The sequence below is a fragment of the Triturus cristatus genome, chromosome 12 (assembly GCF_964204655.1).
Source record: "Triturus cristatus chromosome 12, aTriCri1.1, whole genome shotgun sequence".
NCBI classification, from domain to species: domain Eukaryota; kingdom Metazoa; phylum Chordata; class Amphibia; order Caudata; family Salamandridae; genus Triturus; species Triturus cristatus.
This window is the reverse complement of record NC_140595.1, coordinates 290,464,490-290,488,253: the sequence shown is the minus strand read 5'-3', so window position 1 is coordinate 290,488,253 and position 23,764 is coordinate 290,464,490. Positions and strand designations below refer to the sequence as shown.

The 23,764-nt window shown below is 46.7% G+C and overlaps 1 protein-coding gene across 3 annotated transcripts in view; it reads right to left on the bottom strand.

Annotated features, from left to right (window-relative positions):
- Window positions 1-23,764, bottom strand: part of KATNB1 (katanin regulatory subunit B1) — a 558,599-nt gene that overhangs the window by 309,219 nt on the left and 225,616 nt on the right. For all 3 annotated transcript variants that reach the window (XM_085640093.1, XM_085640095.1, XM_085640094.1), the window contains exons 12-13: window positions 14,045-14,195; window positions 13,738-13,925 (exon numbers count right to left, since the gene is read on the bottom strand). In XM_085640093.1, the coding sequence (XP_085496219.1) occupies window positions 13,738-13,925; window positions 14,045-14,195 (339 nt within the window). The remainder of the gene's footprint in view (window positions 1-13,737; window positions 13,926-14,044; window positions 14,196-23,764) is intronic.

Genomic DNA, 23,764 nt, shown 5'->3' with positions numbered 1-23,764 from the left:
GAAGAAAGAACTGACGTCAGCGCGCGAGGGCGGCGTCTATGTAGCTACCGCAACGTCATCCTCGCGACCACCATGCTGAACGCGGAGTCGACCGACGCCACCTTCAGTCTGACGCCTCGGGGAGATTCGAAGGTAAAGAATCTATAACTAACTGTTTCTTTCAGATAGACTAACGCACACTCCTTGAGACATTGTTTAACCTTCCAGATAATAGGCCACCATGAGAGACAAAAGGGACAACAGAGTACTCACTAGCCAACGCAGAATTCTGCTTTGGCAAGAGGCAAACAGTTCAAAAACGGTAGCCAAATGGCTCATTGGATAGTTAATAAAATAGAAATCAGCAAGCCGAGTATACATTCTGATGCAGTAATGCTTTAGCCGAGTGAAAAAAAACCCTGTTCAATATTAATTGCAGGTGGATTGTTAAATCTTTTAGCCCACACTAACATAGAAGTACTAAGCAGATGTATTTCAGATACCAAAAAGAAATTCGAAAGACACTGCAAACCAAAGGGTACATGCAGCCTGTGTGCATGTGTATTAAGTGTAATGATTTTTTTAAATACATTGAAGGTGCTAAAGAAGATTGAACTAAACTGAGCCAGCTCTTTAAAGCCCATGTGTATCTCTCATTATGACGCATAGAACAATTCTATTTAGCAGTACTTGTAATCACCGAGGATATTCAGGCTGGATGTATTTAACTGTGATTTATACATGGCCAAAGGGAGAAATTGTGACTTGTTAAGTCAACTATTATGGTCCTGTCATAGGGTTGGTCCATGATTAACTGCTATCTGATATAACCAGATATGAAGGTTTTCAGGTTCTAAACTACACTAAAAGCTAGATATTTGCTTTAAAATTAGAGCATTTATTCTTGAAAGAAGGAATGCTCCCAAGCAGAAGGGAGATCTAGGATATTTATCAGGGTATATGGCAATATTATAATGATCAATTATTATAAATGTTCTGTTTGTAGGTTGTTTTTCCTGTTAAAGAGAAGCATTTTTTCTCCTTTTCGTGTCTCCGATTAATCATGGCTTTGTTTTTTCCTTTCTTCATTATAGTTGTACTTTTCTTGTGCATAGGATAGGTCTTTTTTTGACATTTTTTATTTGTATTGCAATAACATTTCAAAAATCAAAAAGTCACAACACATAGCAATTCATAGCAAGATGAGCGACCCAGCAGAAATCAGTAGTTCAGTCTTACACATACACTGGACCACAATCAAACATAAAAGCACCTCATTTTCATTCTAAAGAGGTACATTGATATTTTTCTGTTTATCACCTGGTTTTCCCTTGCGTTTGTTCATCATTGAGGTGTTATCCCACATAGACAACCTACATTCAGTGTCTGCAAAGTCCCATGCTGCCTGCTACTCTCACATTCGACAGTGACCCACGGGATCAGATTTGAAACTTATACTTCTAGTGAAAGAGCAACAGTTTGCTTCCAGCACATGGCAATTTTTCTTTTAGCCAAGGTCAGCTTTAATGCTACCAATTTGATGAGCTGCTACCCTATTTTTTGGTTTTACAGAAATCAGATGTACTAAGTACTGATGTGGCCTTGCAGTGAATATCAATCTGGCAGCCACTGCTGAACCTTTTGCCGGTACCTGTGTGTTCTATCATACTGTCACCACATACATATACATGCACACCCACTCCATTCTTTCATTTAGGGCAGCATTAACTTTAGGCACAATCAGTCCACTGCATGACTTATGGGGTTGTGCATATCGAGTACACACATTTACAGCATCTCAACTTAAATGTAGCATTTGTTGTTCCTGTTCTACCGAAACTAAATATTCAATGCTATTCAGAACCTTCAATATGCACCCCTAAGACCCATTTCTCCTCCGGGCAGGACATGGTCATGGCTTTTGAGGTAGTGCAAGCTTTATGTAGTTCAGAAACTAGTATGTTTACCTCTCCCAAAGCCAAAATTGTATGGTTAAGTGTGCGTATTTTGGTCTCTTCAGAAACATAGGACCACTTCTTATGAATAGGTTAGGAAGTTATTGCAGGAAAGTGCATTTTTCAGATGGCCCCCCAATGTTTGGCCCACTGCTGATGATTATGACTCAGTTAGTGCGCTGGAGCATGCTGTCCAGGCCCCAGTGCCAGTACTCTCTCTCTAAAACGGTTGTGTGTAAATTGGCACTCCCAATTGACAAGGACTTTGCCCAACTCATAAGTCCCTAGTATATGGTATCAGTAGTAACCCCCCATTGGGAAGTAAAGGGGTCCCTGGGGCTTGCAGCACTGGTTGTGTCACCCTAAGTAACACAAAGAAACTACTGACATCAGGCCACCCAGTGCCAACTGCTCAAACTTGACTCTGCCCCCCCGCCATGTGTTGCAAAGTCAATGCACTATCTGTTATATATGCCACTCATCCCTAAGGAAGGCCTCCTAAAGACCAGGATGCAGGATGCCTTGTATCAAAGGTGTGGAAATGACCTAATATGACCCTACAGTGCCCTTTACCATTAAATGACACTGAAAGTGATAAACATGCATAGGATAACATGGGCTGGCACCCAGGCAAACCCGTGGATAACAGTTCCATTATGGAACCACCTAAATATATTGTGTTTGGTATCAAACACCATGTCTTCTCATCCCTGACACTAATCTCATGTCAAGGGCAATGTGGCATGCACGCAGCTTAGATGTTGCCCGCCTGGTTGTCCTAGCTTCTCTGTGCTCTGGCTGGCAAACCTGAGTTTCCCACGTTTGCTGCAGACAAGACATAATTCTGACCTCCTGCCAGGCAGTGTGATCACTCCCAGGAGTCAGGATCAAAGGCTTGGACCAGAAGAAGGTCACACCTACCTCCTACCAAGCAGGCAAGTGAAGTGGCATATCAAGAAGTTGAGCTTCAAAGGCTGCACCGCATCTGCTATGCATCAGGGCTGACTTCCAGAGGAGGAACAAGCCCTCCCCAGACTGAGGCACATTTGCACCCGGACAGGACGGAAACTAGTTAGTCAAGGGGGTGTACATCTATAGGAGTGGCAGAATAGAGTTTGGGTAGAAAAGGTGACCCACACCCCTGCATATGGTCACCTAAGGGAAGGACTAGCCGTAGGGACTAGCGGCCCGTTGGCTACTTGCTCTCACACCCCTAGCTCCCCTAAATCTAGAAGTTAAGGGACACCTCTGACACCAGAACCTCAGTTCTGAACAACCTGCATCAAAGAAGACAGAAGAAGAAACCTGTGTCAGCGACAACAGGACTTGTACAAGGCAAAAGTGGAATTCCCTGCACCTATGGCAACACTCCTGGAACTGCCTGATCAAGACTCGTCCTAGGTTATCTCTCAATTTCCCAGATAGAGGGACTCCTGTGGAAGCCTGTAGCCCCCTTACACTCCCCTGGACTAGTGGCACTAGTCCCCTGCTAACTGCAGGTAAAACAATGCTCCGGATCCAAAGAAGTGCTGCCCATTGGGCCCTCCGAGGGAGTAGTCCAAATCCAGATGTTCTAGTGCACTGTGAGAACTGAAGTCTTTCCTTCCAAAATGTTACAGGCAGCTACGGGGTTCCCAAGGATCACCGGTCTTCGGTGTAACTTTCTGCTCCACTTACAGCTGACAAGGATTGTTGGCTGCCAGTCCAGCAACAGACCCCTGTATTCGATGCTGCAACTTGAGGGGACTCCAGCCGACATCCGCAGTGGCCCAGTTGTTATGTGGCCATATGCTCAGGTAAGTCTTTGACTAAGTAAGGGGAGAGGCATGAATCCATCAGATACGCTAACTTTTAAATCGGTGTGATTACTACCACACAACCATGGTATAACACACTGCAACTATGCAGAGTAGTATTTTTTCGTAAATGCAGGGACCTGAATTCTCATCCACTCCCTTTCCAGGGCAGTCACAGGGTCCATAAAGCTGTACAAGCAATCAGTTGTCCCACAACAGTAGAACTAATAAATCAAAAACTTTAGGCAAGCTTCTGGAATCAGCACTGACTTGTGCTGTGCTATTTAGAAATATTTGGGAGTCAGTATTATTTTGCAAATGCATTGTGGTGCAATAAAGACATTGGAGACTGCAGCCACTCATGGCTTTTTCAAATGTATCTAACATCATTGGCATGTATGACGTCAGCCACATCATGACATATTTATACCCAAGTGCTCATCAAGATTTGCTGCACCACCATGGTTGATGCAGATGGGAAATGGCCTTTACAACTATATCTTTACCACCCAATGCCTTCAATAAGCAGGTATTATTTGTGCCTTGACCACGCATGGTAAGATAGGTAAGTGTGTGTGTATGTATGCATGTATGTATGTATGTATGTATGTATGTATATACATATATACACACACACACACACACACACACACACACACACACACACACATACTTCAAATAACGGCAAGACTAAATTTAAGGGTTCATAGTGATAAAGGGAGGTAATGCTAATTTTAGGGTTTAGGGCTAGGTAGTGGCAAAGGGGCGCATCGGTAATTTTAGGGCTTGGGCTGTGGGTTGTAGTAAAGGAAGGTTAAAAGTAAATTAAAAAATGAGGGCTTGGGTGGAATCCCCCAAAAGGAAAAAACTAAATTAAATATTTGAATATATGTGTTTAACATACCCTAAATACACTTCAATGTGTGTCAAACATACATTTGTGTTGGTAGTGACTATGCACAGGATGGGATATAAAACTTACTTGGCGATAGCTTCTTTGTAAATTCTAAAACCAGGAATATCTCCTGTATTAACTGACTTATGTGCTGAACTGCTTCAGACAGGTCCTGTACATAAAGTTACACAAATAAATAGCATGGAACAATACCACAAACAGTGTTCCAGACACCATCAACCACTCTGAGGCATGTTGGCTTCTATCTCCATCTCGGTCTTTGAGATTTCAAGTTGAGAGCTGTAGGAAGCTGGCTCTGTATATACTATACCAAAAGGAGGTATAGTGTGCACAGAGTCCAGTTGAACCCCAAAGGTAGGCAGGGGTAAAAGTAGATAGCACCTAACTCTCTATTTGTGGTAGTGTAGGCGAGTAGTAAAGCTTTATCAGAGGGTAGTGTTAACCATTTGTTGTACACACTCAGGCAGCAAATCAAGTCACACTGAAAGACTGAACTCAGACCAATTTGTTTGTATCAAAAATATTAATTAGTAATTTTATTTCTAGAACCAAGTCAGGCATGGTGCAGGTAAGTGAAATACTTTGCAAATTCGTATGCAGTTATTTACAGTTGAATGCAGGTTCAAATGCAGTTGGTTGAATTACAGGTAAGTCAACAATTCGAAATTACTTTTCAGTTACTTTACAGATTACAGTGCACGCTACATTTTTAGATTATTTTTTAAGTTACTTTTGCTAATCAGTGTGATATGCCTTGATTTCACACGGAGACATTTTCTAGACAAAAGGTAAGTAATTAACTTTCAGTACATTTGCAGTTTTTCAAGTTTTCATACAAACCAACTCCACACTTAGAACAATTTTCAAGAAAAGCAGTCAATGTAATCCTATTAGAGGAAATTGAGTTCTCGGTTTACAGATAAGTAGCTATTTCTGGGAGTTGGTATTTTGGGTTTAAAACAAGGGTTCCCCCAGGGTCGAGGATGCAATCTCAAACACCCTCAGCGGCACTAGGGCGGCCAGGTGGAGAGTGCTGAGGTCCAATGTTATCCAATTGGGGATAGGGGGTCTCCAGTTGGCGGCTGATCACGAGCAGGCCACAAGGTTGTGGGAGCAAAGCTCCTGGTGTTAGGCTCAGGGTAAAAGGGGATCTGAGTTAGCACCCAAAGTACACCCGCAGCGGTGCAGGGGTAGCTGGGTGCAGGGTGCTGTTTTGGTGTCAGATGCCCTGTTGATTTCAATGGGGATTCTCCAATTGCAATAAAGACTCAGAAAAGATTGGGGACAAAGATCTTCTGGCGGTGACCACCGGTTGGAGAGGTAAGTTGGGATGCCTGGGGATGCTGGGACACCGTCGCTTGGGCCAAACAAGGCCGTGGGACGTCGGGTGCAGGCGTATCTTTAGGTGTCAGGATCTCTTACCAGCTCCATTCACGGTCAGAGGGATCCTCCAGAAAGAGACTGCAGATGTCGTTTGGAGAGTTGAGGCGGGTCAGAGATCACCACATCTCAGGTCAGAATCACAGGGGAGACCTCCTCGTGGTGTTGGGCCACTCTAACTCGGGCTGGGGGCGTCGGGCGCAGACTCGCGGGTTTGGCGGGGCCAGAGTCTGTGGGTGAGCAACTCCGGTGCGCACTGGCGACAAAGTCTTGGTTTTGGAAGGCAGGGCATGTCCTTCGGGTTCTTGAGGGCTGCCGGCTGAAGGACACACCGGGAGTTCACTGGAGAAGGTTCCAGGTGCAGACAGGCTGGTAGGGCTGCGGCCAAGTCAGTGGGTGTCCTCTTCTCAGTTTCAGAATGGCTTCTTTGGTCCTTCTTCTCTTCTGGTCGGTTGTCTGCAGAGGCAAGGTTCAGGGTTGCCCCTAAATACTATATTAAGGGGCTGTACAGGGAATTAAAGGTCGGAACCAATGGGTCCCTTCCTTGCGGTGGGTACACCCCGTATTATGCCACCCTCCAGTGGGAGGGGGGCATATGCCTCTCTCTGGTTGGCTGGGTCCCCCCCCATGTGCAAGATGGCAGGGACGGAGTTGTGTTTCGCCTTGCCTCCCCCATCCGAGGGGTGAGGTTGGCAAAGGTGCACACTTCCCTTCCTTCCTCACTTGGTTTTCCCACCGATTCTCCCACCCAAAGAAGGGTTCAGAACAGGTGGGGGCCAGTAGCAATTGGCTAGGTAGCTCACAAAGGCGGCAAGCCTTTGAAGCTTCCCCTTCGTGGACCCGGCCTATCCTGGGGGAGGAGGCTTGGCACCTCGTCCCTGGATGTGCAATGTTTCAGACCCCCGAGAGCAGTAGGTTCTCGACCCAGGGGTCCAGAAACATGTCTGGTGGTGGCAGTTGGCAAGCAGCCACTCACCCAGGACACTAGTGTTAGGTCGTTTTTCAGGGGACATCTAAGTTGCCCTCTGAGTGCATTTTTCTATAAATCCCACACCAGCATCAGTGCAGGTTTAATGTGCTGAGAAGTTTGATACCAACATTCCCAGTTTTCAGTAAAGCCATTAGGGTGCTGAGGAGTTCATAATGACAAACTCCCAGCACCATATACTCTTAATGGCATTACTGCACTCACAATGTCTAAGAATTGGCTTAGACACTGTAGGGGTACAGGGCTCATGTACCTGTACCCTCACCACTGGTATAGTGCACATAGTTAAAGGGGTGGCTGACCTATGCCAGGGCAGTGGGTTGTAGGCATGGCACATAGGGATGTGTTCCATGTCGACTCTTCACGTTGTTGTTCACCAAAATACGCAGTCTGCAATGGCAGTGTGTGTGTGTAAAGGTACAGGGCCTCTAAGAGTGGCACAATAAGTGCTGCAGCCCTTAGAGGCCTTTCCTGGCCACAGTGTCCTTGGTACCTATGGTACCATTTACAAGCGACTGACCTGTGGCCAAAGAGTGCCAATTGGGTTTTGTCTTAATGCAGTTTTAGGGAAAGACATAGGCCCTGGGTACCGGTTTTGCAGAAACCCAGGGCACACTCAGTCAAAGTACATCAGCAGTTTAGCAAAAAGTGGGGGCAACCATGCAGAAAGAGGGCACTTTGTTACAAGAGCCAATATCATCAGAAACGGGTGGCACCCCGTCTCATCCAGCGCTGGATCGTCTTCGTTTCTGAAATTAGGGTGTATGTCATGACATAGATGTACAACAGCATACCCCACCTTAAAAACTCATCACCGCAAATCAATGTTAAACTTCTAACAAAATACCACTCAGCCATACAGAATGCTTTGTGTGTATCTAGAGTAAAGTGTTGTTGAGTCTCAAATGCTCCAATAATAATAATGTCCACTTTAAGCTGGGGGTGGGATAGCGGCCTCCTATTCATACACAGATTTACCAATTACCTTTGACAGTGGACCTGCCAAGATCTCATCCAGTATCTTATTGAATGTGTCAGCCATTGATACCAGTATAAAGGAGTCACAATCTAGCGGTCTTTTCCCTGCTTAGGTAGCACTACTGTCACCTCACTCAAGGGGTCTCTGTCCCCTTTATTACTCGTGGCAGTTCTATTAGTTACCGTCTTAACGACTTAAGACACTGCTCTACTATGTATTTTTGCCCACTGGTATCTACAGTAAACCTATTTCGTAGCACTTGGAAGCCCTTCTGAGGGCAGCCATGGGCTTTACAAATCAAACAAAATTGGTGCTTTCTTGTGACACAGCTTGTTGTAGGAAGCTGCCTCTCTATATAGTGTACCAAAAAGAGGTGCTGTGTGCAGGGTCCAGATATCCCTTATTAGTGTGCAAGGGCTTGATTTAACAATCACAAGGTGCTTCATTTGTGGTACTGTGTTCGAGCAGCCCAAGGCTTATCAGAGGGTTAGTGTTAGGCATCTGTTTCACTTACAGAGTCAATAAATGAGTCACACACTCAATAAACAAACCGGACACCAACTTATAAAAATAACACACATTTTTATATTAATTTGAACACCAAGATCTTCAATATCAGGTAAGTACTTTTCGAGTAAGCAATTTTTAGAAATATAGAAAATACAGCTGTCAGATTTGAGGCATGAGCCTCGAATGCTGTAATGTTATACTATGGGAATAACATACACTGCATAGGGGTACTTGCAATCAACTTACAGGACTGCTCTTCAGGACTGTGAGGAAGCACCCCAAACAGGCCCCAGTAATCACATCAGCCCCGCCCCCCATGGGTTACTTACCTCCAGGGTTCGGACGAAGACCACCACCGCAGGAAAGAAACCACAACACTAAAAACGGACTTTCGTACTTCCACACAGCCCGGAAGAGCAACCCAGGAACTACTCGATCCGTGGAGGGGTGGAGCGAAAATACAAACCGTCCAATCAGTCGCAGGGAGGACCCTGGAAAGGACGAGAAAAGAGGAAGAACCAGCGACCAGGGGAGAAGCGGGTGGAAGAGGAACTGCGAGAGAGCCAAGCGGGAGTTCAAGAACAGCTGAAGACGTCGCGGAGGCGAAAGCAGATGAAGACGGCACCGGAGACGACGAGAACCCCGAGGTGTGGTGTGAAGACTGGTTGATCCCAGAGGACACGCATGAGCTGCCGCAACTCAGGAGAGTTGCGGCAGAAAGCGGTACGTGAGCAGAGGGAAGGAAGGAAGGAAACTGCTTGTTAGCCTCCCTGAATCCCTAAACTCCCCGACATCCCAACGTGGGGAAAACCGGTACAAACAGTGTTTTATTTTAGTGGGTGACTCCCTGCCTTTAGCCATTATACTTTCATTTTCCTGCACAGTCCAATTAGCTAATCCTTCAGGAGGTGTGGTGGAAGCCAATGGTAGCAAATTGTGCATGGCCACTGACCGCTCCTTTTTCTTTATTTTATTTTGAGTAAAACCTCGAGGACCCAACCAGACCCTAATAGAAGTAAAGAAAACCCCTACAGTGGTGTACCTCCTCGAAGATTCCAGGAACTGGCCAAGACTGTGTTTGTTTCTTTTTCTGGTGTACCTTGAGACGTAGATTCTCAATAACTGCGAGACGGAGTACGCTAATAAACCTATCCCATGATTACGTCCATACGGCCTCCTCGCTTCTGTTTCCGCCTGTCCCTCTGACAAGGACTTATGGGAAATAGGGTCCAGGGACCTTCGAACCACTAGCCATTTCGAGTTTCCTGCCTTGGTGTGTCCGGGTGCAGAGGTGCTGGTTGCAAGGGTAGTAGACTCAAACACTACTGGTGAAGCCTGTAGAGAAAAGTACCTGTACGGAAGAGGCAGCAAGGAAGGATTTGGGGACAATTCCATCAGAACGCAAAGGGGGGCTCTGTTTTTGAGAGACTCAGGGACACCATTGGTAGGCCCGGACTCGGGCTGTGGGGCTCGAGTGTAGAGGTGTATTGGCCGGCGGGTCGCTTGCATTGGAGGCTCTCATTTATGGTATCAACCTGGATATGGGGACATAAACAGGCCAGCTGGGTCACAATTGGTGCTGGCCTCTGCGAAGCTGACCACTCCTGTCGGCTGATCAGTACAGGTGTACTTCAAACAAGCCTTGGCTGCTGCGAGGGACCCAGTACCCCGTGTTTTGCTGCAGGGAGGCTCCAGGGGGTCCTTGCATCTCCAAACTTGGCTAGAAGATGGACCTGACCATGAATGGATGGAGCATGGTGACCTCCTAATGGGAAGCTGCTGTGTTGGTGGACCCAGTGGTCCGCAGATCAGTGAACCGAACATTACGGTCTGTGCCTACAGGTTGTTGGGAAGTGGCTCCTCCACTTCTCAAGGGAGATGCTGGCTGGTTGGCAAAGTACTGGCAGCCTTTTTTTAAGGCTTTTGGAGGATGCACAGCTGCAGGACGAGTCGGGTCTTTGCAATTGTTGGGACAGGAGTAGGCAGGCAGGGTTTGGCGCCAATGTCCACAACTAGTCCACAGTTCTCACATTCTTTGGCTCTTCTTGGTTCTTCTTCTTCTTCTTCTTTAGTCAGTTGAAGCTGCACTCCTAGTGCCAGGTGTTAAGGGGAGTGAAGGGAAATAGCCAATGGAATATTTACCCTTGGGGTCACTACACCCCCTATACGGCCACTTCCTGTAAGGAGTGGGCATAACTCTGTCCCAGAGTTCCTAATTCCACCAAAATCAAGATGCTGGAAACCTTCCTTCGTGGAGCACATCAGGTAGCCCACTTTAGGGGTGCGACTAGCCTGTTGGTGCTACACTCCGACTTGCATAGCTAAATTCTTACCTGTCGTGGCACCAAACAGGCCCCAGGGCAGGAAGCTGGCATTCCCAGGTCTGGGGAAAGCTGGGGGTCGCATATAAAATTTGGCAGGGGCTTTAAAGCTCCCAGACCTGATATGCTAAATCACTAGCCATTCTGCTGGTGGAGATGTAAACACATCCTGCCAGAGCAGACATTGTTTCTAACCTCAGAGCACTGGCTCTCACCTGCAGGGGGTCAGAAACGGGTCTATGGTGGCAGGCTGGATGAGACCAGTCAGCCAAAAGACACACAGATGATGGACAGAATGCAGAGCAAATCAATCATTCACCCCCAGTCAAGAGATCTGGGTTAAATCCATTGTTCTTTTGCTCACCATGCCACCCCAGTTTAGATCCAGCCATATGCAAATCAGTCATGACCCTGTGCCTCATGGGAACAGTCCAATCTGAACTGCCAAACCAGGGCCTCCCTGGACCGGAAACAAGCATCCTGGGACCGGTTTCGGGGCATCACCCATCATCAGCCAGGCTAGCTTGAATCCAGTGGCACTGTGAGCCCAGGACCCACGTCTGGGCATACCCAGCACACTTCAGGCGAGAAAGCAAAAGACACACCGATGATAAACGGAATGTAGAGCAAATCAAACATTCACCCCCAGTCAAGGGATCTGGGTTAAATACATTGCTATTTTGCTCACTATGCCACCCCAGTTTAGACCCAGCCATATGTAAATCAGTCTTGACCCTGTGCCTCATGGGAACAGTCCAGCCAACAAACCGGATTGTGGTAGGTTTTGCCCAGGGTACCTCTAAAGTGCCCTCTGGGTGCATTTCATTATAAATCCAGTACTGGCAGCAGTACATATTTATCAAGACAAGATGTTTGATACCAAACATCATGTATTTCAGTAAAGCCATCATGTAGCTGGGGACTTGTGATGACCATTGCCCAGTACATATACTTAAGATGGCTTCCCTATTCACTGGCAATATCTAGAAATAGGACTAGCTATCACAGGGGCATATCTGCTCATGCAGATATGCCCTCATATGTATTATGATGCAGGGAGTATGTCATGTTGTGTTTCCACAAGAGTTTGCAAACTTTCACACATCCTGCAGTGGCAGGCTGCATGCAGTTTGTGTGTGGGTTCCTTAGGGTTGCATAATACATGCTGCAGCACCTAGGGACCCTTTTTAGTATCCATACCGTTTGGACCAGAGTTACAATTTACTGGAGACTTACAGGGGTAGTAAAGTCTTTGCCAATTGGTGAACAATTGTGCATGTATTTGTTTTAGGGAAAGAAAACGGTCAGTGGGGCCTTCTTTAACAGGGACCCAGTGCCCGTCAGTCAAAAAACATCAGTATCAGAGGCCAAAAGTGGGGATGACCATGACAAACAAGCATCTGCAATGCAATAGGCCTCGCATTTACACGAGTTTGAGCTATTGGCATTGTAAAGGACAATGCCTTTTATTTTTGTTTTCGTTTTTTTAAACATAAATAAAATGCATTGTCATTTACAATGCCAATAGCTTAAACTCGCATAAATGCGAGACCTATTGCATTGCAAACGCTTGTTTCTTGAAGGCTCCAAGAACAGGTTGGTGAAGCTCTGGGGCACCTTGCAGCCAGTGCTCTCTAACATGGCATGGTAGCTGCTTTTGAGTCTAAAAATGTTCTGATGTAAAACAATGTGCACTAGCAGCTGAATGTCTTCACCCACACATCCATCTCCAGGCCAAGTTAACCGGGAATGCAGGCTAAACAATCAAAATAGGTCTTGGAAACGTTTGGAGGGGAAAGTGCTGGGAACAGGTGCCCTCAGAATGCCGGTGCGCCTTGGCTCGTCTTCTTCATGGCTGTTGTTAAGACTTTTCTTATCTGCTTGTTTATTTAACAAGCAGATAAGAAAATTCTTCACGAGGGCTGTGAAGCACAAAGAGAAAAAAAAACTCACCATCTGTTTTCATTCAGCCACTTGTTAGAATTGGCTTATGTCGTGATTAATGTTTTTTTCCGTGCTTTGGGTTTGCTGGCTGTCACATGGGCTGAGTCAAAACAGATGCGCTTGTCACGATGGGCGGCATCACAAAACTGCAAGGGCATCAACAAAAGTGACAGCCAGCAAACCAAAAGCACAGAAAAAACATTAATCACGACATAAGCCAATTGCAAACGGTCGAGACACAAGGGCGTGGATTAAAGCTCCCCTTCTAGTACGGTTTACTATAGCCCTCGCAGGGCGAGGAGCGCATGCGCGCTTCGACGCCAGGCGAGGCCTAAAAAGGGGCACTTTCCTACACTTGTGTTGCACATGGCTTGTATTTTATCATTAACAGAGATGTATTGCAGTCAGTCATGGCTGGTGATGTATAAATATATCACACATTATTAATGTAGGTTGCTTTAAAAAATGAAGGTTGAACTAGCTCTTTTATTTCAGGCAATAAATTGTCTCTTTAGGGGAAAAACTGTTTTAGCTAATGTCAAATCAAGATAGGCACTGATGAAAATAACTTTTTTATGTTCAGGCATTATTATATAAAATGACCCTGGAAAGGCAGAATAACTCAGTTATTATGATTATACGCACAAGAAAGTGTTAAGAGTTAGTGCAGCATCAACGTAAAGCATGGTCTACACATCAATAAACCATAAAACAAATTTAAGTCCCTACATTAACTCACTTCTCACTTCTCTTTGTAATCCATACTGGTCGAGATGCAGGAATATTAGTTGCATAAATTTAAACTTAACAAGGGACAAGCAGGAAAGGTAACATCAATGGTATTGTCCAAAATCAGTGTAGGGGGCTTGTTACCTTTGATGTGACAGTTTGCATGTGTGAGAGAATGCAAATTTCAAAAGAAAATGAAGGTGAATTTGGGATTATTCTCCCTCACTCACGGTGACGTACCTCTGTGGCTTGCTGTTGGAGGTGGTCGGCCTCTCATAGATACGCCGAAGCGAGGCTCCCTTGGGTGTGGGATGAGAAAGTGGCCGTTCATTCTGTGCCAGCTCTTGTCGAGCAGATGCCGTTTTTGCCACCTGGTTCAGATCCACCTTATAGGTAGAGGTGACAGAAGTGGCAAAGGAGACGCCAATCTAAGGAAAGAAGTAATAGTCCTTTGAGGTATGGGACAAAGATCTGAGGGCACATATTATGATCAGGCATAGACTTTTCCTACTGTAAGGTGGGTGAAATTAGGAAGGCCAACACTCACCAGATTATTTAGGCACAAGCCCATATCAGAAACCTTGCCCCAATTCACAGGAACCACGTCAAAACAACGTTCTGGCTCCCATCCATAAACTCGCAGACAGTCCTGAGATCCACTATACAAGCAGCCACCATCAGGGTCAAACAACATACTCCTGGAATAGTGGCAAAGACAGAGAATCATTTCAAAATGAATCGTCATTTCATATTATTTACATTATTCAGACAGCAACAAAGTTGTTGCACACAAGGGACATTCCATGGCATGAAACTATCACAGGGATAAGGAAAAAAGATGAACAAGTTACGTCTTTTAGAGTCAATTTAATTTTGTGCAATCTTTAACAAAATACTACATGCTTGATTTAGAGTAAAAAAATGGGAAAGCACACAACCAAATTTCCTTCATCAATCATTTTCTATGATGGTAGGAATGTAACTGATTTACAAGCTATTATTCTTCCGGAAGCAAAGATTGGAAAAGCTGTGACCTGGAGGTCTACCCATACATTTACTTGACATTAGTGTCTAGATTCAGACTCCAGGGAAGACACTCAAGCAGGGCAAGCATCATTGAGGAATCTTTCTGGGTATTTATAGGAATGGTTCTGTTTCTTTTCCGCTCTCTGAGGGATGGGCTTGCTATTCTATTCAGTGCTTATGACTATGGATGAAGATCGCCTGAAAGAAAAAGAAAGGTTATTTACCTGTAATCTTGCTCAGAGGTATGCTCATTAAAGTCATAAACAACCCTTCTTTCTCGAAGGACAAGAAATATTCCAGTCCTCATTTAGTTTCAACCCAGGTTCCTTTATTGTTCCATAAAAATAACAGGACCTGTCACCTGTGGGGCATGATGGAATACTGAGTGTACTGTGAGGTTCTTAAACAAACAGTACCAGTTGTATTAGCTGAATGTATTCCTTGCAGCCTATTGACTAATTCTGTCGTTGATTTCTTTTTCCTTTTTAAGAACTGTTTGTGAAAGATTTACTAAGTTCACTTATACTTTATAGAGACCTATAATAAATAAACTATGGACTTCTTAGCCTTTTCTATGCTCAGGAGCAAGGCTGCGTGTGGCAGCCGAAACTCGTTGAGCTGAGCCAATGAACTGAAAAAAAAATAAACATTGTTACCTTGCCATTGGAGTGCTAACATGGTATTTTTCATAGGAAGGAAGTTTGCTGAACCTTTCCATAGACTGCAATTGTTGCGAGTGTAAATAATGTTTTAGAATCAAGTAGGAGATCCACGCCAATTTATAAAAATACCAAGTACCTGTGTTTGGCATAAGAGAAAAATCGTTCAGGTGAGTACCTTTTTAAATACAAGTTCTTTTCACTTTAAAAAGCATACACAGCAATTTCTAAGTTTTGCAATGTTATCCTATAGAAGGATGAACAAGTTCTGCAAACAGGTACAGTACATCGACCTACAGGCCTAATCTCCAGGAGTTAAGGTGAGTGGTGGGCAAGGTCCAAGGCAGCACCAACAGTACACCACCAGCGGCACACGGGCGGCTGGGTGCAATTCAGCGTCAGGAGCCCAATGCGTTTCAATGGGGACCCATCACTGTAAAAAGAGGCTGCAAGCTCTGGCTAGGGAGCCAGTCCGACTGGACCAGTAAGTGGGTTCAGGCCTTGCGATGCTCGGGGACGAGGGGGACACCTTTGGCCCTCTTCTCCAAGGCCCAGAGGCGATGGGTGCAAGGGTGTCCTTAGGCATTGGGTTTTTCCTTACCAGAGCAGTTACGGTTGAGGGGGTCTGCTTGCAGCAGCTTTAGGCGACTTCGGGGAGCACAGGAGGGGTGAAACTACGCTGGACTCGAGCTCTGAAGAGACGGGGCACCTTGTTGCCACCGGTGGTCCACTTCAAATAGGGCAGGAGGTGACGGATGCAGTGGTGGCTTCGGGTGTCGGGTCTTGGCGGTTAAGGAGGCCTCACAGTCTTCTTTCTGGAGATTCTTTAGAACAGGTCAGCTGTTCGCAGGAGGTCTGGAGTCTATATGAAGGCTGACAGTCCTCCCAAATTTTTGTAGTCACAGCTGCAGGATAAGTCAACTTTGGCGCAGTTTTCGACGAGGAATGCAGACAGGCAGGCAGGCAGGGTTGGTACCAGGTCAGCTGCTTCATCTCTCTTTTCGGGGTTTGCAGCTCTTCAGTGTCCTCTCTCTTCTTAGGTCATCAGGATCTACTCCTCTGGTGCCAGGGACTCCCTTAAATACTGTATTTAGAGGCGTTAGGGGAGTAGCCAATGGGCTACTGACCCTTGGGGTCACTAAGCCCCCCCTATATGATCACTTCCTATGGGAAGTGAGCATAACCCTGTCCCAAAATTCTTAATCAGCCATCTTAAAGTTGGCTACTTCTGAAATATCATGTCCACCTCACAATAGCCCACCTTAGGGGTAGCACTAGCCTGGAGGTGGCACACCTATCTGACTAGCTAATTTTTCCACCTCTACAGATGCCAAAGCGCTCTGGACAGGGGGTGAAGCTTCCTCTACTGTGAGGGGAGCCAGATGTGCATTTTAAAGGCTGCAGCTTCTTTGAAGCTTGCTGGCCTAAGGAGGCTAATCAGCAGGTCATCCTGTGGGAGAGGGTGTTACACCCTCCTACCAGACAGTCTTTTGGTCAGAGTCACCCGAGAGCAAAAGCTCACACCTTAGGAGATCAGAACTGCGTCTGGGTGGCCGGCCCGCAGAAACCAGTCAGCAAAGACACCAGAGACTAGCAGGTTTACAGGAGACACCTCTAAGGTGCCCTCTGGGAGCATGTATTGGCAAATCCAACGCTGGTATTATTGTGGGTTTAGATGTTTGATATCAAACATCCCTATTTACAGTGAAGCCATCATGTAGCTGGGGAACTCGTTTTCACCAGTGTCCAGCACATTTTAAAATGGATTACCAGGTCAATTGTACTGGCAGTAATACCATTGACCAGCACTGGGGTATCTGCTTGTGCAGGTATGTCCTTGCATATAATATTTAGCACCCTGCCTTAGGGTTTTGAGGCCCGCCATAGGGGTGACTTACAAATTTGACATGCAGTGGGAAGGGACGTGGCACAAATGGATGTGTAACAAGTCGCATTTCTACTTTTGTCTGCACCAAGACACACACCCAGCAATGACGGTCTTGCATGTGCTTGATGGGGGGTCCCTTGGGGTAGCACAATTCAAGCTGCAGTCCTTAGGGGCCCTCTTTAGTACCCTAGGCTCCAGGTACCAGGGTACCATTTACTAGGGACTTACAGAGGGACCTCAAGGTTTTGCCAGTTGGGGTAACAATTGTACAGTTTTGGTTAAGAGCTCTGGGGACCTGGTTAGCTGGAACCCAGTGCACTTTCAGTCAAAAACCCATCATGTTCCAGGCAAAATGTGAGGGTGAACATGTCAAAAAGGGGCACTTTACTACATCCTGGAAGAGAAGTAAAGGTTTCATTGAATGAGCAAGAGTCTTTGAAACACCCTGTAAATATTCCTCCCAGATGTCTAGGAGAATATTACATTTAGTTTACAACATGGAGTTCAAATCCACACCTTGGTTAGGGATGATCCCTTTCCAATTATTTTGAATTACACAATTAATGTAAAGGAAAATGCTACTTACCAGTATGCATCTGTTCTTGGCATGTAGAGCTGCAGATCCACACACTTAGCATAGATCGCCATCTGGTGTTGGGCCCGGATGTTTGCACTTGTTTTTGTCCTGGAAAAGTCTTTGGAATTCACGGGACAGGTGACTCCTCCTTTGGACTATAGTGCGCATGGGCATCGGCTCCATCCTCAGATTGTTTTTCGCCAGCAGGGAAATAATGGAGTTTTGTAAGAGACAGAAAGATGCCCGTGTATGCTGTATCTAAATAAGATATTACTGGAACAGATAAAGGTAGCCAGGGAAGCGGGTAGGTGTGTGTGGATCTGCAGCTCTACATGCCAAGAACAGATGCATACTGGTAAGTAGCATTTTCCGTTCGAGGCATATGAGCTGCAGATCACACACTTAGCATAGATTGTATAGCAGTACCCATCCTTAGCTGCGACTACCAGTACCTGTTGCAGTAGTTTGAAATAGTGTTTTGAGTACAGCCTGGCCCACACTAGCTTGTTGTTTTGTTTGCACATCCACAGAATAGTGGTTTGTGAATGTGTACGGTGTAGACCATGTAGCTGCTTTGCAGATGTCATCTAAGGGAATGTTCCCTAAAAATGCCCATGAAGCCCCTATCTTACGTGTTGAGTGGGCTTTAGGAGGAACAGATAAAGTAAGTTTTACTTTGTGATAGCAAATTTGTATGCATTTAACAATCCATCTAGCTATCCCAGACTTCGATATGGGGTTGCCTTTGTGTGGTGGTGAAAATTACACAAAAAGTTGTTTGGTCTTACGAAAACGTTGTGTTCTTTCAATGTAATAGAGCAATGTTCTTTAGACATCTAGGGTATGAAGAGCTCTTTCCGCGACTGTCTGTGGCTGCGTGAAGAATACTGGCAACTCTACAGACTGATTGAGGTGGAAAGGAGAAATTACTTTAGGGAGGAATTTTGGATTGGTTCTGAGAACAACCTTATTGTGATGGATTTGTAGGAAAGGTTCCTGAATAGTTAGTGCTTGCAGTTCACTAACTCTTCTAAGAGAAGTGATAGCTACTAGGAAAGCAACTTTCCATGTTAGAAATTGGAGCTCACATTTATGCAGAGGTTCAAAGGGAGGACCCATTAGTCTTGTGAGGACGATGTTTAAATTCTACACAGGCGAGGGTGGTACTCTAGGTTGAATTATCCTTTTGAGGCCTTCCATAAAGGCTTTGATGGCAGGCACTCTGAAAAGTGATAGGTGTTGTCTATTTTGTAAATAGGCTTCTATGGCAGCGACGTGTAGCCTAATAGATGTGTTGGCTAAATTGCACCTTTGGAGATGAAGTAGGTAACCTATGATGTGTTGGATAGACACGTCTAGGGGATTGATGTTGTTGGTATGACAGTATATTACAAATCTCTTCCACTTGGCTGCATAGCCGGCTCTAGTGGTGGGGCGTCTAGCTTCCTTAATGACGTTCATGCATTCAGGGGGTGGATTAAGGTAACCAAATTCTAAGACTTCAGGAGCCAGATCGCAAGGTTGAGCTGAGCTGTGTCCGGGTGTCTGATCTCTTCACGGTTCTGGGTTAGGAGGCGTGGGGAGAGGTGTAGTCTTTGGTGCGGAACTACAGCCAGTTCCAGTAATGGGGTGTACCACGGTTGTCTGGCCCAAGTTGGAGCAACTAGGATGAGAGTCACTGCATGTTGCTGTAGTTTACGCACCACCACTGGAATGAGTGGGAGAGGTGGAAAGGTGTGCGCAAATCTGCTTGACCAATTCACCCATATCGAATTGCCTTTGGACAATGGGTGTGGATACCTGGCGGCGAAGCTTGGGCATTTGGCGTTTTCGTACATGGCGAAGACGTCTATCTCTGGTTGCCCCCACATTTGAAAGAATGGCTAAAGAACTTGTGGATGAAGTTCCCACTCGTGAATCTGTTGCGTTTGACGGCTTAACAGATCGGCTATGGTGTTTGACTCCTGGGACATGTTGAGCTAGGAGAAAGATGTTCTGGGTTATAGCCCATCTCCATATGCTCTGTGCCAGTTGAGAGAGCTGCAGAGTGTGTCCCGCCTTGTTTCTGTATGTAGTACATGACTGTCATGTTGTCTGTGTGGACTAAGACAGCTTTGCCTGATATTTGTTTTTGGAAAGCCTTTAAGGCTAGGAAAATGGCTAGTAGCTCCAGGTGGTTGATGTGGAGTAACGTTTGTTGAGGAGTCCACCTGCCTTGCATGGTGTGATGTAATAGGTGCGCTCCCCAGCCGGAGAGCGGTGTGTCCGCTGTCATGACTATCTGTGGAACTGGCTCTAGGAACGGTCGCCCTTTGGAAAGGTTCTTGGTGTTCCACCATTGCAGAGATCTATCAGCACGACCATCCACCAACACCAGATCTGTTAGCTGACCTTGAGCCTGGTTCCATTGACGTGCTAAGCACTCCTGGAGATGACGCATGCGGAGTCTTGCATGAGGTACTGAGTATGCAAGAGGCCATCATCCCTATTAGCTGCATGAAAACTCGTGCTGGGAGAGAGTGTTGAGGCTGAAATTTGTTTATGAGAGCTTACATGCTTGCTATCCTGGTGGGGTTGGGATAGGCTAATGCTTTTGAGGTGTCTATTGTGGCACCAAGGTATTGTTGTATGTGGGATGGTTGTAGATGAGACTTTGGGTAGTTTACTGTGAACCCCAAGTTGTGGAGTAGTTGGATAGTGGTGTGAGTGTGATGTACACACTGATTGTATGAGCTGGCTTTCATGAGCCAGTCGTCCAGATATGGGAAGACGTGAATATGTTGTCTTCTTAAGTGGGCTGCCACTACCACTAGGCACTTGGTGAATACCCATGGTGCTGTTGTGACTCCGAAAGGAGTACTTTGAATTGATAGTGCTGGCCGTCCACTACAAACCATAGATATTTCCTGTGAGCTGTGTGAATGTGAATATGGAAATAGGCGTCCTTGAGATCTAGAGTAGCAAGGAAGTCGCCTTGTGAAAGAAGAGGAAGGACCTTTTGGAGTGTAACCATGTGAAAGTGGTGCGATTGTATGTACAGGTTCAGAGGTCTGAGGTCTAGAATAGGCCCGAGAGATCAGTCCTTGTTTGGTATGAGAAAATACAGGGAGTAAACTCCTGTTTTTTGTTGTTGCAGGGGTACTGGTTCTATAGCACCCTTTTGGAGGACGGAGATCACCTCCTGTTTTAGCAGAGCAAAGTGTTGTGAGGACATTGGGCGTTGTTTGGGTGGTATGTGTGGTGGGGGAGAAGTAAGTTCCAGACAGTAACCTGATTGAATTATTTGTTGCACCCACCTGTCTGTAGTGATGTTGGTCCAGACAGGCAGGAACTGTTGTAGTCTTCCCCCGACTGGAGTGGAATGGTCTGGGGGAAGTGGAGGGAAGTCATTGGGTAGGGGTCGAGGCAGAGCGGGTGTTGTTGGTCTTGCCTCTGCCTTTGTTATTATTGTCTCTGTAGCCTCCTCTCTGGTAACCTCTGGTAAATGTAGACTGGGCGGGAGCCTTGTAAGAGGTGGAGGGGTTGTCTGAGGAGTAGCATCTGGGGGTGCCCTTGTAAGGTGAGCGACGAAAGGAACGTCTGGGAGCTTGCAACTTCAAGACTCCCATTGATTTTGCTGTGCCCGTATCCCTTTTCCAAGGGTTGAATCTACATTTGGGCCAAATAGGTGCTCCTGATCAAATGGCTGGTTGAGGATGGAGCTTTGAACTTCAGGTTTAAAACCCGAGATGCGTAGCCAGGCATGACTACGCAAAAGGACACTTGTGTTTACTGCTCTGGAGGCGGTGTCTGTGTAACGCCCTGAACGTCTCAGGATCGTTTAACAGACACGATAATGAGAACGCAACCACTTGTGAAGGTTTAGTTATTTTAATGAAGGCAAAAATAATACAAGGAATAAACAAAGGTTATAGTCACTGGAATCCTCCAGGCTAAGTACGTTACCAGCCCACAGCACGGATGGTCCTAACCGTCCTCTGCATATACGCCGATCCCGGCGTATGCCAACAGAGGGCAGAAATGAAATGGCCGACAATGCCAATCGGTAGGCTGTGAGGGGCACGAAGAGTGTTGGGGAGAATCGAGGAGTCAGGGAAACACCCAGCCGGGGTCTCTACCTGAAGGGAGCAGCCGCTCAACCTCTTCCTCAGACTGCACCGGGACGCGGAGTCACCTCCTGGTGATGCGTCACCGATACCCCAATCACAAGCAAAGAAGACTGAACCGAGAGCAGCCGCTCGATCGATCCTGTGGACTTCCGAGTCTGTAACGCGGCAAACACCTCCTGGTGTGCGTTACAGCTGGCAGTCCCTGTATCTCTGGTCGGGCTGGGAGTTACGACTCCAACCAGCAAAAGCGCCACTGCGCTTTGACTCAGCCGAGTCAAAAAGCGAAGCTCAATGGTTATCCGGTAGAGCTTCCGGGTCCTTCACAGGTGACGATGGGGCAAGACACGGCCCAGGGAGGAACGACTCGACCTACCTCCGTTCTTGCCTTACTGGAGCACCACTCCGGAACACTGCTCTTCACTAAGCAGGTACGTCGGTGTAAACACAATATCCGACAGCGTTGTACCTCCCGGTTCCTCCCTTTATAGGGCGTGTTTTCCTTGAGTTATGTAACAGCTCTCCTGTTTACATAAGGGCGTGTTTTTCCTTGAGTTATGTAACAGCTCTCCTGTTTACATAAGGGCGTGTTTTCCTTGAGTTATGTAACAGCTCTCCTGTTTACATAACCTCTCAACCGCTAAGCATCCTGGGAGATGTAGTCCGTTTTCGCTGGCTACCGTTTTCCTCCCCTCGCATGACAGGAATTCTTGACAGTACATCCTCCCTCTCAGCGGCTCCCCACGGGTCCAGCGCTGGCAGGAAAACGCCGATGGAACAAGGAGACCAAGCGCGGAGCATGAACCCCTTCAGCCGGTTCCCATGACTGCTCCTCCAGGCCATAGCCTTTCCACGCAACCAGGTACCATAGCTTCCCCCTGCGCCATTTGGACGCCCGTATGCCCGACACTTCATACTCCACCTCCGACTCCACGCATACCGGCCTAGGTGTCCCAGACGGCTTGGAGGGTGCTGGTTTGAGCAATGATACATGAAAGACAGGGTGTATCCGCAATGACTGGGGCAAGCACACCTTCACGTTCACGGGACCCATACACTTGGTAATTCGATAGGGGCCCATGTACTTGGGATGGAACACACTGTTCTTTCGAAACCTCATGTTTCTTGTGGATATCCAGACGTAGTCTCCAGTGCGGTACAGTGGCCCGGGCCTTCTCTTCCTGTCTGCCGCAGCCTTGTATCTTCTCTTGGCCTCTATTAGGACAGCCCTTGAGCGCATCAACGTGTCTTTTATGTGTGCCACCCTGTCTGCTGTGGCGGGAATCCTGTCCTCTCTGAACGGATGTAGAAATGGCAAGAACCTGGGATGTTGGCCATAGTTGCTATAGAACGGAGATGACTGTGTGGAGCTGTGAGTGGCGTTGTTATAGGCTATCTCTGCAACCCATAGCAAGTCGACCCATTCTTCCCTGCCCTGGTCCACAAAACATCGCAGATACTGTTTGAGCGTTTGGTTCAGGCGCTCGGTTTGGCCGTCCGTTTGAGGGTGGTAGCTGGTGGACAGGGCGGTCTTAACATGCAGCGCAGTGCACCAAGTCTTCCAGAATTGCGCAGTAAACTGCGACCCCCGGTCCGACACGATCACCCCAGGTAATCCATGCAGTCGTACCACATTCTTTAGGAGTAGTGACGCCAATTCCCCGGCCGTAGGGACTCTCTTGCAGGGGATGAAGTGCCCCATTTTCGTCAAGTAATCCACCACCACCAGTATGGCCGTCATCCCCTGGTCTACCGGTAGGCCCACCACGAAGTCCAGTGATATGCTATCCCATGGTCTATCCGGGGTCGGAAGTGGATGTAAGAGCCCTTGGGTTCGGCCATGGTCGGCCTTCATGGTAGCACACGTAGGACACTCCTGTCCCCACCTCCTGACATCCACTCTCATGGTTGGCCACCAGAAATGCCGTCCCATGCTAGCCACCGTTTTTTCAAAGCCCAAATGACCTGCGCATGGAGAGTCATGGCACCAGATGAATGCTTGTTTCCTTAG